Source organism: Ranitomeya imitator, chromosome 6, assembly GCF_032444005.1.
Source record: "Ranitomeya imitator isolate aRanImi1 chromosome 6, aRanImi1.pri, whole genome shotgun sequence".
NCBI classification, from domain to species: domain Eukaryota; kingdom Metazoa; phylum Chordata; class Amphibia; order Anura; family Dendrobatidae; genus Ranitomeya; species Ranitomeya imitator.
This window is the reverse complement of record NC_091287.1, coordinates 46663047-46678303: the sequence shown is the minus strand read 5'-3', so window position 1 is coordinate 46678303 and position 15257 is coordinate 46663047. Positions and strand designations below refer to the sequence as shown.

The 15257-nt window shown below is 47.3% G+C and overlaps 1 protein-coding gene across 2 annotated transcripts in view; it reads right to left on the bottom strand.

Moving 5' to 3' along the window:
* The window catches only part of ACBD5 (acyl-CoA binding domain containing 5), a 44449-nt gene extending 30519 nt beyond the window's left edge, over nt 1-13930 (bottom strand). For both annotated transcript variants that reach the window (XM_069729616.1, XM_069729617.1), the window contains exons 1-4: nt 13796-13930; nt 7303-7426; nt 3905-4025; nt 2012-2084 (exon numbers count right to left, since the gene is read on the bottom strand). In XM_069729616.1, coding sequence (XP_069585717.1) covers nt 2012-2084; nt 3905-4025; nt 7303-7378 — 270 coding nt within the window. In that variant the 5' untranslated portion in view covers nt 7379-7426; nt 13796-13930. The remainder of the gene's footprint in view (nt 1-2011; nt 2085-3904; nt 4026-7302; nt 7427-13795) is intronic.
* Nucleotides 13931-15257: the final 1327 nt, after the last annotated feature.

The window sequence follows — 15257 nt, the reverse complement described above, 5'->3', positions numbered from 1 at the left end:
TGTGATTTGCATACTTACTCCCGGCCACATTCCGACTAGACGTGTCTGGCATCGCTCAATACACTTGCAATAAGCGAGGCCACGCACATCTAGTCTGCATGTGACCGCACGTATGCAAATCATACACTTGGGTCACGCTCCTGCCAAGAATCCTCACAACGTAGAGTGACTGAGCTGTGAGAATTCATAAACAGTGACTGCAGACTTGTACCCTAAGGCCGGACAACCCCTTTAAGCTCTTGGAAACCTAGCAAAATCATAGAAAACGAAAGTGCAGCTTTAATCTAGATCTTCTATGCATCACTTTCAGTCCAGCTATATTTATTATTCTAAAGATTCTGCATCAGTTTCCCCCAATGAATACATTTAGGCCAGGCAGCACGGTAATCATGGCCATGAGACCAGGGTACCACACCCTCGGTGACCCAGATATTATAATTACTTTCAGGTCATCTGATATAAACCACCAGCATGAAAACAGGACATGTCCCCGAGTTATAAAAGCCAAAGAGCACCAGCCGGCTATAAACTGCACAAGTCATTTAACCCATGGACTTCTGCTCTAATTCTAGTTTTTGTGCTGCACCCAGGGACTTGTACGATTGCAATCGCTCCCGTGTTATATCCTCATGTGAAACTCTAGAGGAGATTGCACATCCTAGAAGATAAGCGAGGTGCGGGGAAGTGAGGTGTGAGCAATCTCTGGATGAAATTACCACCGACAATCTACTTAGCTGTAATCAAATCCCAGGAGAGCGCTTATTATTTTCCTGCAGAAATCTAATGACCCAGATCGTTAGTCTGCACTGAGCCGGGATGTTCCTGGAATTTCACATTACTACAGTAGGCTTTTAAAGTGGAATATTAAGATTGTCAGTTTCCAACAGACGTGGTGATAGTCTACTTTACTGTTGTGCCTTTCTTGTTCCGCAATGATGAATCACCAGCCACAGAATGGTGGATCTATGGATCTCACCTGAATCTGGCCAGATAGAACAGCAGAAGCTCGGCCAAATCCAGTGGGACTACAGCCCCAATATATATGGCACCTCCTGACTCTTCCCTCGATGGTCGGTTGGATTTTTAGCATTCCTGATCTGTTTGTGCCCAGGGAAGATAAGCTGCTGTCAGAGGGGACTGACCGCTTACTTACCTCTTTCCATTTCTAACACATGCATGCTCACTGAAAGCTTAAAGGGATATTCCCATCTCCAAGATCCTCTCTCAATATGTAGTAGGTGTAGTAATAATAATAATAATATTAGCAAATACCTCCAATTAGAAATGTAGTATAGTTCTTCTGATTCTGTCTCTTTCCTCATGTGCTGGCATTGCAGAACCTTAGGTATCCATGGTTACGACCACTAGAAACAAGCTAACTGTCACTATATCAGTGGTCGCAACCATGGATACCTAAGGTCCTGCAATGTCTGCACATGAGAAAAGAGACATAGCAAATCAGAAAAACTATACTACATTTCTAATTGAAGGTATTTGCTATTATTATTATTATTATTATTATACCTACTACATATTGGGATAGAATTTTGGAGAAGGGAATACCCCTTTAAGGTGGATTTACACCTGTTGATTGCAGCAGTTAAAAGACCATCGATCGGCTATATACATTAATTCTATGATCGTATTATCGGCGGCAGATGCCCTGCTGACATGGGGCGATGTGCTACCGATAACGGTGCCTGCATTAACAATCAAATCACCTGACCAGCGAGGATTTTGCTCATTCATTGTCTGATTCCTAGCATGCTTACACAATCAGATAATGAATGGGTGAATGAAACCTCTAATGAAAGCTCATTCCCGATTATGAGGTTGCCTAAATAGGGCCTTAGGCTACATTATTGCTTCCGGCTATGACTTGGTGCTATAGTGTCCGACCATCACACACTTTAGAGTAGGATAAACCTTTCCTTTCCTATTCTATAACCCAGGAGAATATTTCCCATCTTATGATGAAGCAAAGCTGACAAAACCCTCAATGTTGTCTCACCTTTTTCATTTCATCAACGTAAGCAATCATGGCGTCTTCCTTAGACATGTCACCCAATGAGTTCCAGGCATCCCTGGAGACAAAAAAAAAAAAAGATCATGTCAATAAGGTAAACAGAGAAAAAAAATAATAAAAATGCAATATGGAACAGTGGAATTATTGGGGCATAATGGAAAACAAAATCTGGGGTTCTGGCCCCATCCAAGTCTAATAGCTCCTCCAGAGAAATGTCACTGTCCTCCTTCCCACTTATGTCATCATAAGCGGCTAAAATTACAAAATGCAAACATGCAACTTACATTTTTTTATATTTAAATCCTTTCCATTCACAAGACCGGAGCGATTTTTAAATATTATAGCTTACTGCTTGTTGCCTAAGATACCGGTCACCTCTGCAGTCTATCAGCGGTGGCTAGTCTCCTAGGAAACAAGTGCGCGCTGGCAAATTCTTTGCTACAGAGCTTGCTTGCACTGACGGGGTGGAACTTTCAAAGTCATTCTTATTGACAGCCGAATCCCTGCTGCTTAATTGGAGGAGCCAACTATCAATCAGAATTATGTCAGAAGTCCCGCCCAGAGCAGGGTGGAAAATAAACCTCCGCCCTGGCGAAGCAACGTCAGCACAGGCAGCTGAATCGCCAGCAGGAGCAATCTGTGACCGCTCTGTGCTGGGGAAGAATGACCCCGTGCACAACAGGCAGGCGGGTAGGAACAACCTGCCTGATAGTGTAAATCAAAAAATGTGCCTAAGCACTAAAGGTACCGTCACATTTAGCGACGCTGCAGCGATATAGACAACGATGCCGATCGCTGAAGCGTCGCTGTTTAGGTCGTTGTGTGGTCGCTGGAGAGCTGTCACACAGACAGCTCTCCAGCGACCAATGATGCCGAAGTCCCCGGGTAACCAGGGTAAACATCGGGTTACTAAGCGCAGGGCCGTGCTTAGTAACCCGATGTTTACCCTGGTTACCATTGTAAAAGTTAAAAAAAAAACAAACAGTACATACTTACATTCCGGTGTCTGTCACGTCCCCCGACGTCAGCTTCTCTGCACTGTGTCAGCGCCGGCCGGCCGTAAAGCAGAGCACAGCGGTGACGTCACCGCTGTGCTCTGCTTTACGGCCGGCCGGCGCTGACAGTCAGTGTGGGAAGCTGACGCCGGGGGACGTGACAGACACCGGAATGTAAGTATGTACTGTTTGTTTTTGTTTTTTTAACTTTTACAATGATAACCAGGATAAACATCGGGTCACTAAGCGCGCCCTGCGCTTAGTAACCCGATATTTACCCTGGTTACCAGTGAACACATCGCTGGATCGGCGTCACACACACCGATCCAGCGATGACATCGGGTGATCAGCGACCAAAAAAAAAGGTCCTGATCATTCCCAGCGACCAACGATCTCCCAGCAGGGGCCTGATCGTTGGTCGCTGTCACGCATAACAATTTCGTTAACGATATCGTTGCTACGTCACAAAAAGCAACGATATCGTTAACGAAATCGTTATGTGTGAAGGTACCTTAAGTCTTGGATATAACCTTTAAATGGGAATTTTGGCATTCACTAACAGCAGGTAAAGATGATAAAATGCAGAATGGATAAGGATTATATATTATGCAGAAGGTTTCATCACACACGGAATAGTGTGACTGTTCGCTCTCGATGGTCAGTCTTTTGTTTCTTTGTAGCATGCACAGAACAAACTATTCAGAAACATAAAGCTTATCTGTACGCCATATCTGCAGATAAGAACTAGGGCAAAGGTTGAAGGCTACAACACCACACACACACACTTTCACATGCAGGGTACTGGTGTCTGCTATAAGCAACACACAACTGGTACTATATGATCCATAGCTTATATTTACACCGCTCGATAATAAAAAGTCACCATTTGTATCGGCCGACAGGATCCCAGAATCCCGGTCTCTGGATGTTGCACGGTCCTTGTGTGGCTTGTTTGTAAAAACTGTAGAATTTCAGCATCATTTCATTGGATGGCTGGAAGGAGCCTGCAAAGAAAAAAAAAAGTCAAAATTCAGTAAAATGGGGTTCAGTGCTTTATAAAATCTACATGTGAAAATAATCCACTGACCTGGCCTGTGGTAAGATATTCAGGAGAGAAAGCCATTACTTTTTTTTTTTTTTTTTCTTTACATCAAAATCATTTTTATTGAAAAACTCCCAACTACAAATTTCCATCTTTCAAATAACATAATAATTCAATAGTATAAAACAGAAGCAAAGTAACTTCAGTTCCCCAATAACCCACCTAAACCCAAATCCCGACATCCCAGAGAACCATTTTCATATCAGTTCTAGAATAACGGAGTATAAAATTTGTAGAAGGGGGAGAAGAAGGAAAAAAAGGACTAAAAATGACTCCATTCCTCCACCGACATAGGGCTTACATCCGCCTCCCATTTAGCTTTACCTATCTGGGGGTGATTATCCAGTTGGGATGACAATAGGCACTTAAGGTACCGTCACACTAAGCGACGCTGCAGTGATACCGACAACGATCCGGATCGCTGCAGCGTCGCTGTTTGACTGTTTGGTCGCTGGAGAGCTGTCACACAGACCGCTCTCCAGCGACCAACGATGCCGGTAACCAGGGTAAACATCGGGTAACTAAGCGCAGGGCCGCGCTTAGTAACCCGATGTTTACCCTGGTTACCATCGTTAAAGTAAAAAAACAACCGCTACATACTTACCTACCGCTGTCTGTCCTCGGCGCTCTGCTTCTCTGGTCTGGCTGTGAGCACCGGGCAGCCGGAAAGCAGAGCGGTGACGTCACCGCTCTGCTTTCCGGCCGCTGTGCTCACAGCCAGACCAGAGAAGCACAGCGCCGAGGACAGACAGCGGTAGGTAAGTATGTAGCGGTTGTTTTTTTTACTTTTAGGATGGTAACCAGGGTAAACATCGGGTTACTAAGCGCGGCCCTGCGCTTAGTAACCCGATGTTTACCCTGGTTACCAGTGAAGACATCGCTGAATCGGTGTCACACACGCCGATTCAGCGATGTCTGCGGGGAGTCCAGCGACGAAACAAAGTTCTGGACTTTCTTCCCCGACCAGCGATATCACAGCAGGGGCCTGATCGCTGCTGCCTGTCACACTGGACGATATCGCTAGCGAGGACGCTGCAACGTCACGGATTGCTAGCGATATCGTCTAGTGTGACGGTACCTTTATGGTAAATTAAACCCTTTGTATGACCTGTAGAAGTGATAGTATCTATAAGGCCGGAGTCACACTACAGCGAGAGACGGCCGAGTCTCGCAGGTTAAAACCAAGCTCTGGCACCGGCACTCCGGAGCGGAGCGTGCGGCTCCATGTATTGCTGTGCGGCTGCACGCTCCGCTCCGGAGTGCCGGTGCCAGAGCTTGGTTTTAACCTGCGAGACTCGGCCGTCTCTCGCTGTGTGTGATCCCGGCCTTAGGGGGATGATGTTGTATGCCAAGATCCATCAGACCCGATTGAGCGGAGAGAGAAGGTCGGATTTATAGGTATTGGTGAAGTGTTACTTGATAAATTGAATCCCTCCTGGAGCTGCTAAAAACTTAAGGAAAGAGTTTGTAAATAATTGTTCCCTTTTTGCTCCCAATCAGAAAAACCCTTTAACTTTGAGTGATATTTCGCCCAAATTGGGATTATGTCATAGTGGTGAGTATTTGCTGAATCCCTTAATACCCATACATTTCCTTCCTCTGTCCCACACTTTATACACTAACGCCAATGTTGGAGTAAGAGGATTCCCTCCAGGAGAAATCCCAGACTCCAGAAGACACAGGGGTGAGGCCCACTTCATATTCGGTACAGTAAGAGCACCCGACTTGCCCATGTCTTCTCTTCTTGCCCAGCCATGGCGGTGTTGTAATTGGGGTGTAATAAAATACAGCCATGGATCAGAAATGGCCAGTCCACCCTCATCAAGGAAACCATTACTACATATTCTATCTATGCCTTAATGATTAGGGTGGAGTCAGACATAGATGTGTAAGGAAGCTCATATTAAGGCAATGCTCCATGGGGAAGGCAGCAGATCTAAAGTCTTCTTCAGAAGGAAGAGATACGTCTACAGACCTCGGTTTGTGGCTCTTGCCCTTCATCAGGGCAAAACACGATGTTGATGGAGATGACTTAAAGCCCCCATATATATTAGACTAAACTGAGCAGACTGTCTAATGTGTATGGGGGAAACCGGGCACTCCCCGACAAATAATGTCGGGGAACAGTAGGATTCGGCCAGTTGGATTTCCAGAGCCAGATCCTTTTATTCTCTGGGAGATAAGCTGCTAGGTGAGTCATGCAGCTCTCTCATAGAGGTCATGGTAGATGACTGTTTCCGTGCATGGGGAATTGGGGAAGATAGCAGTACAGGATGAAGGCTTTTAGCTGTAACCAACCAGTATCCTGCTCTGCACTGATGAGGGGTTAAGGTACCTTCACACATAACGATATCGTTAACGATATCGTTGCTTTTTGTGACGTAGCAACAATATCGTTAAGGAAATCGTTCTGTGTGACAGCTACCAACGATCAGGCCCCTGCTGGGAGATCGTTGGTCGCTGAGGAAAGTCCAGAACTTTATTTCGTCGCTGGACTCCCTGCAGACATCGCTGGATCGGCGTGTGTGACACCGATTCAGCGATGTCTTCACTGGTAACCAGGGTAAACATCGGGTTACTAAGCGCAGGGCCGCGCTTAGTAACCCGATGTTTACCCTGGTTACCAGCGTAAAAGTAAAAAAAACAAACACTACATACTTACCTAACGCTGTCTGTCCCCGGCGCTCTGCTTCTCTGCACTCCTCCTGTACTGGCTGTGAGCGTCGGTCAGCCGGAAAGCAGAGCGGTGACGTCACCGCTCTGCTTTCCGGCCGCTGTGCTCACAGCCAGAGCAGAGAAGCAGAGCGCCGGGGACAGACAGCGGAAGGTAAGTATGTAGTGGTTGTTTTTTTGTACTTTAACGATGGTAACCAGGGTAAACATCGGGTTACTAAGCACGGCCCTGCGCTTAGTAACCCGATGTTTACCCTGGTTACCGGCATCGTTGGTCGCTGGAGAGCTGTCTGTGTGACAGCTCTCCAGCGACCAAACAGCGACGCTGCAGCGATCCGGATCGTTGTCGGTATCGCTGCAGCGTCGCTTAGTGTGACGGTACCTTAAGTCTATGTATTCTTCGTATCTATCTCTCTCTCTCTATATATATGTATATACACACACATACACACAGCATAAAACATATTGTGTGCCAGGTAACATTCACTTGCGGGATCGATTCTCACCATTCTTGGGCAAACTCTGGATCACGTTCACGGCAGCTTCGAATCGAGTTTGGTGAAGGGGTTTAGTGTCGGCCATATTGCGGATGAGGAGATTGCAAACACCAGATCCTGAGAGATCAAAATGCTGAAAGAAGAAAAGGAAGAAGTTATTATTACACAGCGATAATTACAGGGGCTCATGCACAACCTCCTGACTGGAATAGGACGCCCATACAAGTGTATATGGCATTTATATGCCACCATAAGCTTTTATTTTTTCCTCACAGAAGAACAGCCCTCGCCGTCAGATCCCAGACTGTGGAGAGTATCTACAAGACTCAGGGCTGCCGAAGGTCAAATTATCAGATAAAATAGGAGGTCTCTGTGATAAGTAACCTGCACCTTAGACAGTAATGTAAGAACTCTGACACTAATATGACCAGGTGATTTTCCACTTCAGAGCCCAGATTTGCTGGACAGCAATGACCATGAGAGCGGTAATGGTGACCAGATCAGTTGTTCCTCAACACAACTGAATATTACTAAAAAAATGTCTGCAAGTGTTTTCTTAAAGAGTTTCACATTCACTTCCAAATCTGGAAATAAGCGATGCAGATAACGTCACGTCTACACCTGTCTTGGAAGATTGGAGAATTTTTATCCTTGACAGGGCACGATTATCCCGATTGGACCGAAGCGGCACTGCACATGCCCGTCCACTGCTCCATTCATTCCTTTGGGGCTGCCGGAAATTGCCCGAGCGCACCGCTCAACAGAATGATTGAAGCAGCGGTCGAGCATGTGCGCTGCGGCTCCTGTCTGATGGAGATAAAAGTGCCCCGTTCTGCTGATAGCTGCTCGTCCCAGTGGTCGAACCCCAATTATTCATAAGTTATCACCAATACGTTTTTATCCTCTTAATATTGCAGTCATCATATTATACAGCACTGTGTACTTACAACTGCTCATTTTGCCCTTCTACCCAGATTATTCTTCTCTTTTCTCTTTGTAGAAACAGGAAGTCTCTTGTCCCAGGATTTATCATTCCCCTCTTTAACTCCTGACCCAGCTCCCCATCCTCCCCCTGCCAGGGACTTTTGCTGTGATGACTACAGGGAAAATTGACCTCCTGTTTCTACATAGAGCTAGTCAGTTATTAATCATGTGATGTCATAGAACTAATGGAAAAAAGAAGAATTAACTGGGTAGAAAGGTAAAACAAGCAATAGTAAGTACACAATGCCATATATTAAGAGGATGAAAACTGTGAAGGAGGGAGTGCTTCTTTAATGATAGCTATGCACATTAGATGCAAATCGTCCAGTCCTGCCAATCTCGAGAGGACCACTTGACTCTCCCACTGGAATGATCAGGCAGTTGGATTTCAACATGCCCAATCCTATTGTTCTCAGGATATTTAGCAGCAAATTATGCTCTTCTTCTTACTGACCAAGCTGAGCGTACATGTGTGCAGGGGTCAGGAGAGCTAGCTGCCATAGCTCTCCATTATGGGACTGCCTCTATAAACCTTCTTTGTAAAGTATATATTCCCGTTGTGTGCAGGTAGCAGAATTGCATCCAGTAATTATAGCTCACAAGTAACCCTATAACACTAGGAGAAGCGTTGGAGACTTTACATTACTAATAATATCAAGTAATTATTAGGTGTAATCGAATAGCCCATTATCACGTCTTGGAGGTGTCACACTGATGCTTGTAAGACCGACCGAATAAACTGCAGAGACAGGAATAACCGCCATTTATAGGGGTATAGTCATTGATGCAGGTCTCTGAAGCAAACAGTTCAGGACAGAAGTTTCTGTAAGTGTTATTGCCGCTATGTCAGTGATGTTTACCCGCGACTCTCCAGATGGTCCCCTGGTAATATACTCTAGGGCTATGTTCACACAGAGGTTTATGAATAGATGGTGAAGCAGATCCTGTCCTCAAGGCTGTCCGAGTGCTGGACTACAAGGAATGTCTGGAGGGTGCGATTTCTGAGGTGAAAGGACACCAAAACTTTTACATTAGTTTAGTTTCATTTGGTGAACAGAGAAGTTATGGCGCATTGCAGCATGCAGAAATCCTCTGCCGGGAACAATAGACTACAGTATAGATGAATCTGTCAGCAGCATTTTAGCCTCCCCCTAACTATATATATGTGCATGTAGCCAATTCAAAGGAAAGTCCTGCAATATCTTTACATGGCCAGTCCATTCCTCCGTTACTGAGAAATCACTATATGACTGGATATGCAAATGACTGCTTGACTAATAGCTCTTTTGCCTGGAGCTGAAGTCACACAGCAGGCAGTCAGTCAAGCAGGAGGAGGCGATGCTGAGTGGGGAACAGAGCTGGAGTGACAGAGGCTTCAAACCTATTATAGCTCTTAAGACACATGTGCATCTCAACTCAAATGCTCATTTCTCAGCAATGCAAGAACTGGCAATGTAAAGACATTGCTGGACTTGTTTAGGAAAAAGCTTCATTTGCATATAAATTGTTTGGGGGTGAAATACTGCTGACAGATTCACTTTAAAAGGACCTGTCATTTATCATTAATATGTGGTGAAAGACATCCCTGTTCTTATTAATCCGATGCTGTTTTACCTGGCGAAAGACGTCCCTGTTCTAATTAATCTGGCTCTTTTTAACTGGCGAAAGACATCCCTGTTCTAATTAATCCGGCGCTGTTTTAACTGGTGAAAGACGTCCCTGTTCTAATTAATCTGGCACTGTTTTACCTGGCAAAAGACGTCCCTGTTCTAATTAATCTGGCACTGTTTTACCTGGCAAAAGACGTCCCTGTTCTAATTAATCCGGCACTGTTTTACCCGGCGAAAGACGTCCCTGTTCTAATTAATCCGGCGCTGTTTTACCTGGCGAAAGAGGTCCCTGTTCTTATTAATCTGGTGCGGTTTTACCTGGCGAAAGATGTCCCTGTTCTTATTAATCTGGTGCTGTTTTACCTGGCGAAAGATGTCCCTGTTCTTATTAATCTGGTGCGGTTTTACCTGGCAAACACATCCCTGTTCTAATTAATCCGGCGCTGTTTTACCTGGCGAATTAAGTCCCTGTTCTTATTAATTCGGATTGGCAATTTTGGACCAGAAGCATCATCCTCATGGCACTCCTGGTCCTAACCGTGCGCTCTCAGATACCACTATATGTACCAGTATCAATGAGGACAATGGCACTGAAGGTGGCAGGATAAGAAGCAGATCTTGGCCAGATTCACAGCAGCGCTTACCAGCTCTACTGGAAAGGGCTTGCTAGCTCTGAGCACATTCAGCCACCACGGCCAGACTGAAATCCCTCTGTTCTTGAGAACAGAGAGTCTTAACAACAAGCAAATTGCAAAGTAATTTTACCATTGAAAAAAACATGAGAAATACCCTTTAAAAAAATAAATAAATAGACAGCGCTGATTTTCTCTAGGGGGCTCACTAAGGATATCTAGGCAACATATGGTAGATATTGTAACACCTAGGACCTCACAACTGCTCATTGTGGAGGTTGTGTCCTCAGAAGACCTCCTTGTCAATAATCTGAATTCCTCCTGATTATATACTCACAGAGCCGGTGCCGGGAGGCTGAATATCTTTGGATCGGCTTGTGGCAGTCAATATTCATTATGAATTCTCCATGAGCCTCGTGTTACTTTAACATGATCATGCATGTCTCCGACTGTGTGCACAACATGTTTGTGGCCTCCGTTTACCATATCCGCGAACAGAGGCATCCGACAGCCATACAGTGCCATCGCCTGACGTATAGGAGAAGGCCAAAATAACACTCTTTATTGGCCTAAGCTAATGTAACCCTATATATACAATTGACCAGTGATTGTTTGCAGACCAGAATGGGGGTAGACCTGCTTTGTGGCCAGTTCTAAAATTTTATGGAAATCTGCTTTTAAAGCACTTATCCTGCCTTTCCCACTTTCACATCGGGGGCAGTCAGGCATTCCAGGCATGGCATTGGCCGCTGCGTGCCAGGCTACTGAACAAGGTGTATGCAGCAGTGGCTCTCGCCTCCTGGCTGTGGCTGCACATCAGTTCACGAGACTCCTGCAACCTGCCGGGTGGTAACTTGTAGAGTTGTGTTGCACGTATCCTACACTATGGTTCATGATGGCGATTTTCAAGCAAAAATTCAGCTAGATTTTCTGTGATCGGCACAATCGCATTGCCCATGCTGGTAATCATTATAAGTGACATGACGCAACAAAGCAATTATCATGTCCCACAATCAGAGTCGCCCCCCCCCCCCCAGCCTGCTATACACCCCCAGTCTCTTACATATCCCTAGCCTCCAATGCTTTCCACAGCCTCTTAGGCCCCCAGGTTCCTATCCTGCTCCCAGCATCTTATGCATCCCCTTGTTCCTATGCCCCCGTCCTCCTATGCTCCCCCAGCCTCCTATGCTACCTCACATCCCTTATGCACACCCAGCCTCCTATGCACCTATCCCCTATGCAACCCATGATGCACCCCCAGCCATCTATGCTCCGCCACTCTCTTACATATCCCTAGCCTTCAATGCTTTCCACAGCTTCTTATGCACCCCCTTGTTACTGTGCACCTCCAGCCTCCTATGCCCCCCCGCCACTATGCTCCCCCGTGCAACCCAAGCCTTTTATGCTCCCCCCTTTATGCACCTATCACCCATGCAACCCAACATGCACCCCAAGCCTCCTACGCACTGTCCCCAATGCACCCCCAGCCCCTATGCCACCCACAGCCTCGTAGGTCCCCACCCCCTAGGCTCCCCACTATGCACCCCCAGCTTCCTATGCTCCCTGCCCCATCCCCTTTGCTACCCACCATGCACCCCCAGCCTCATATGTCCCCCACTATGCACCCCCAGCCTCATATGTCCCCCACTATGCACCCCCAGCCTCATATGCCCCCATCCCCTATGTCCCCCACTATGCACCCCTAGCTTCCTATGCTCCCTGTCTCCCATGCACCCCCATCCCCTTTGCCACCCACCATGCACCCCCAGCCTCATATGCCCCCATCCCCTATGCCCCCCACTATGCACCCCCAGCCTCATATGCCCCCATCCCCTATGTCCCCCACTATGCACCCCTAGCTTCCTATGCTCCTTGTCTCCCATGCACCCCCATCCCCTTTGCCACCCACCATGCACCCCCAGCCTCATATGCCCCCATCCCCTGTCCCCCACTATGCACCCCCAGCTTCCTATGCTTTCTCCCATGCACCCCCATCCCCTTTGCCACCCACCATGCACCCCCAGCCTCATATGCCCCCACCCCTAGGCTCCCCACTATGCACCCCCAGCTTCCTATGCTCTCTGCCCCATCCCCTTTGCTACCCACCATGTACCCCCAGCCTCATGTCCCCCACTATGCACCCCCAGTCTCATATGCCCCCATCCCCTATGCTGTCTCCCATGCACCCCCATCCCCTTTGCCACCCCCCATGCACCCCAGCCTCATATGCCCCCATCCCCTATGCTCCCCACTATGCACCCCCAGCTTCCTATGCTCTCTGCCCCATCCCCTTTGCTACCCACCATGCACCCCCAGCCTCATATGCCCCCATCCCCTGTCCCCCACTATGCACCCCCAGCTTCCTATGCTTTCTCCCATGCACCCCCATCCCCTTTGCCACCCACCATGCACCCCCAGCCTCATATGCCCCCACCCCCTAGGCTCCCCACTATGCACCCCCAGCTTCCTATGCTCTCTGCCCCATCCCCTTTGCCACCCACCATGCACCCCCAGCCTCATATGTCCCCCACTATGCACCCCCAGTCTCATATGCCCCCATCCCCTATGCTGTCTCCCATGCACCCCCATCCCCTTTGCCACCCCCCATGCACCCCAGCCTCATATGCCCCCATCCCCTATGCTCCCCACTATGCACCCCCAGCTTCCTATGCTCTCTGCCCCATCCCCTTTGCTACCCACCATGCACCCCCAGCCTCATATGCCCCCATCCCCTGTCCCCCACTATGCACCCCCAGCTTCCTATGCTGTCTCCCATGCACCCCCATCCCCTTTGCCACCCACCATGCACCCCCAGCCTCATATGTCCCCCACTATGCACCCCCAGTCTCATATGCCCCCATCCCCTATGCTGTCTCCCATGCACCCCCATCCCCTTTGCCACCCACCATGCACCCCAGCCTCATATGCCCCCATCCCCTATGCTCCCCACTATGCACCCCCAGCTTCCTATGCTCCCTGTCTCCCATGCACCCCCAGCCTCATATGCCCCCCACTATGCACCCCGAGGCTCCTACGCTCTTGCTGTGTAGTCATTAGAACAGCACTCTCAGCTCAGAGACCGGGCAGGCAGGCAGCACAGAGAAGCAGCGAGCAGCAGGACCCAGCAGCTTCATCACTAGATACAAAGGTCAGGGAGCCGTGCGGCCGGGCGCAGCAAACAAAGCACAGCCTAATAACCCTACACTGCTGCGACATACTGAGGGGTCCATGCGACAGCTGAAGCCTGACTGCAGCACACACGGAAGAAGCCATCACCTGTGAAGACACCTGCAGAGCCCGCAGCCTTCATAGTGTCCCCATCTGTCATAACCAGCCGCAAAGCGTCTCGGGAACTGTAGTCCTGCGGGAGATTCCCGAACACAGCAACGCGTGATCACTAAGGACTTTTTTTTTCTTTTCTTTTTTTTTTTTCGAACAGCTTTATTAATATAGACATGACGGAGGACAAAAAAAATAGTAAACACTAGACCGGCCATTTTGTTGTAGTGAGATTTGAGGAAGAGAAATAGATAATAAAACACAATTTTCGGTCTTTTCACAATACTGTCCTTGTTACTTTATGACTTGGTTGCTGCTCAGTTCCTTATTATTTCCTATATAGTGACTGCATATTCTACAACTATGTACAGAAACCTGTATTAATAGCTGTTCCCATTACCAGCGATGGTGGTCATAGATAAAAAAATAGACCATTTCTTTTTTTATCTTCTATCATAGCCATGTTTGCCAGCCTTTGGTAATGCCGGGCCAGGAGGAAGATGAGCGTGGTACATTTATTCCCAATAACCATCATATCTGCCAACTATCCCAAATTTTCCAGGACTGTCCCCACTTTTCGGAGTAGGAGACAGTTCAGGCAAATTTGTGGTGTGGTGACACGGGGCAAAAAATGGCGAGGTTTACTCCAATGCGGCCCATAAATGTACGGTTGTGATTGAGGTAGCCTCCCTTGAGGACCTTACTAAAGTGTCCTCAAAGCCAAAATTATAAGTGGGTGATAAATGCAGAAGTGGTGCATATGCTTCTATTATACTTTTCCTCTGATTGTTCCACTCCTGATTTCGGCTTACAAATACTGATATAAAATACTGACCGTGGACTAATGAGCATTTCGCCATTACATGTACCCCAAGAAATCTACAAAGTGCTTCTTCTTGGAAGGTTTTGAAGGTGCCAAGAAGTTTTCCAACTCTTCCAAGAGTCAGGAAAATCTTCCCCTTCTCCGGGAGCCTTAGGGACATTTCCAGAGAGTGGACAAATTTGCCCTCAGGATGATGTTTGTGTTTTTTTATGTGGGGTTCTTTCCTTACCTAGTTTTTTTGGGTGGAAGTGCCCTTCCAATGGTAACAACTGATCATCAAGCTGCATCCATGGTGATCAGATGATTGATTGCCACATCGGCGTTGTTTTTCAAAGGCTTTATGCTGAAGAAACAACTCATTTTTATGAAGCAGGCAATTTTTTTTTTTTACATAAAGAGGTTGTCTGTTGAAAACCGATTATCTCCTATCTGCAGGATAGGTGACAACTTACCGATAGGTGGGGTCTGACCGCTAATGGAGAAGCTGTGCACAGGCCTAACTGCTGTAACATTAATTTTCTATTGAGCTGCCAGAAAATGTTTTTTTTCCTCACCTAAATTTTGGGATGGAGCTGCCCTTCCAATGATAACAACTGATCATCAAGCTGCACCCATGGTGATCAGATGATTGCCATG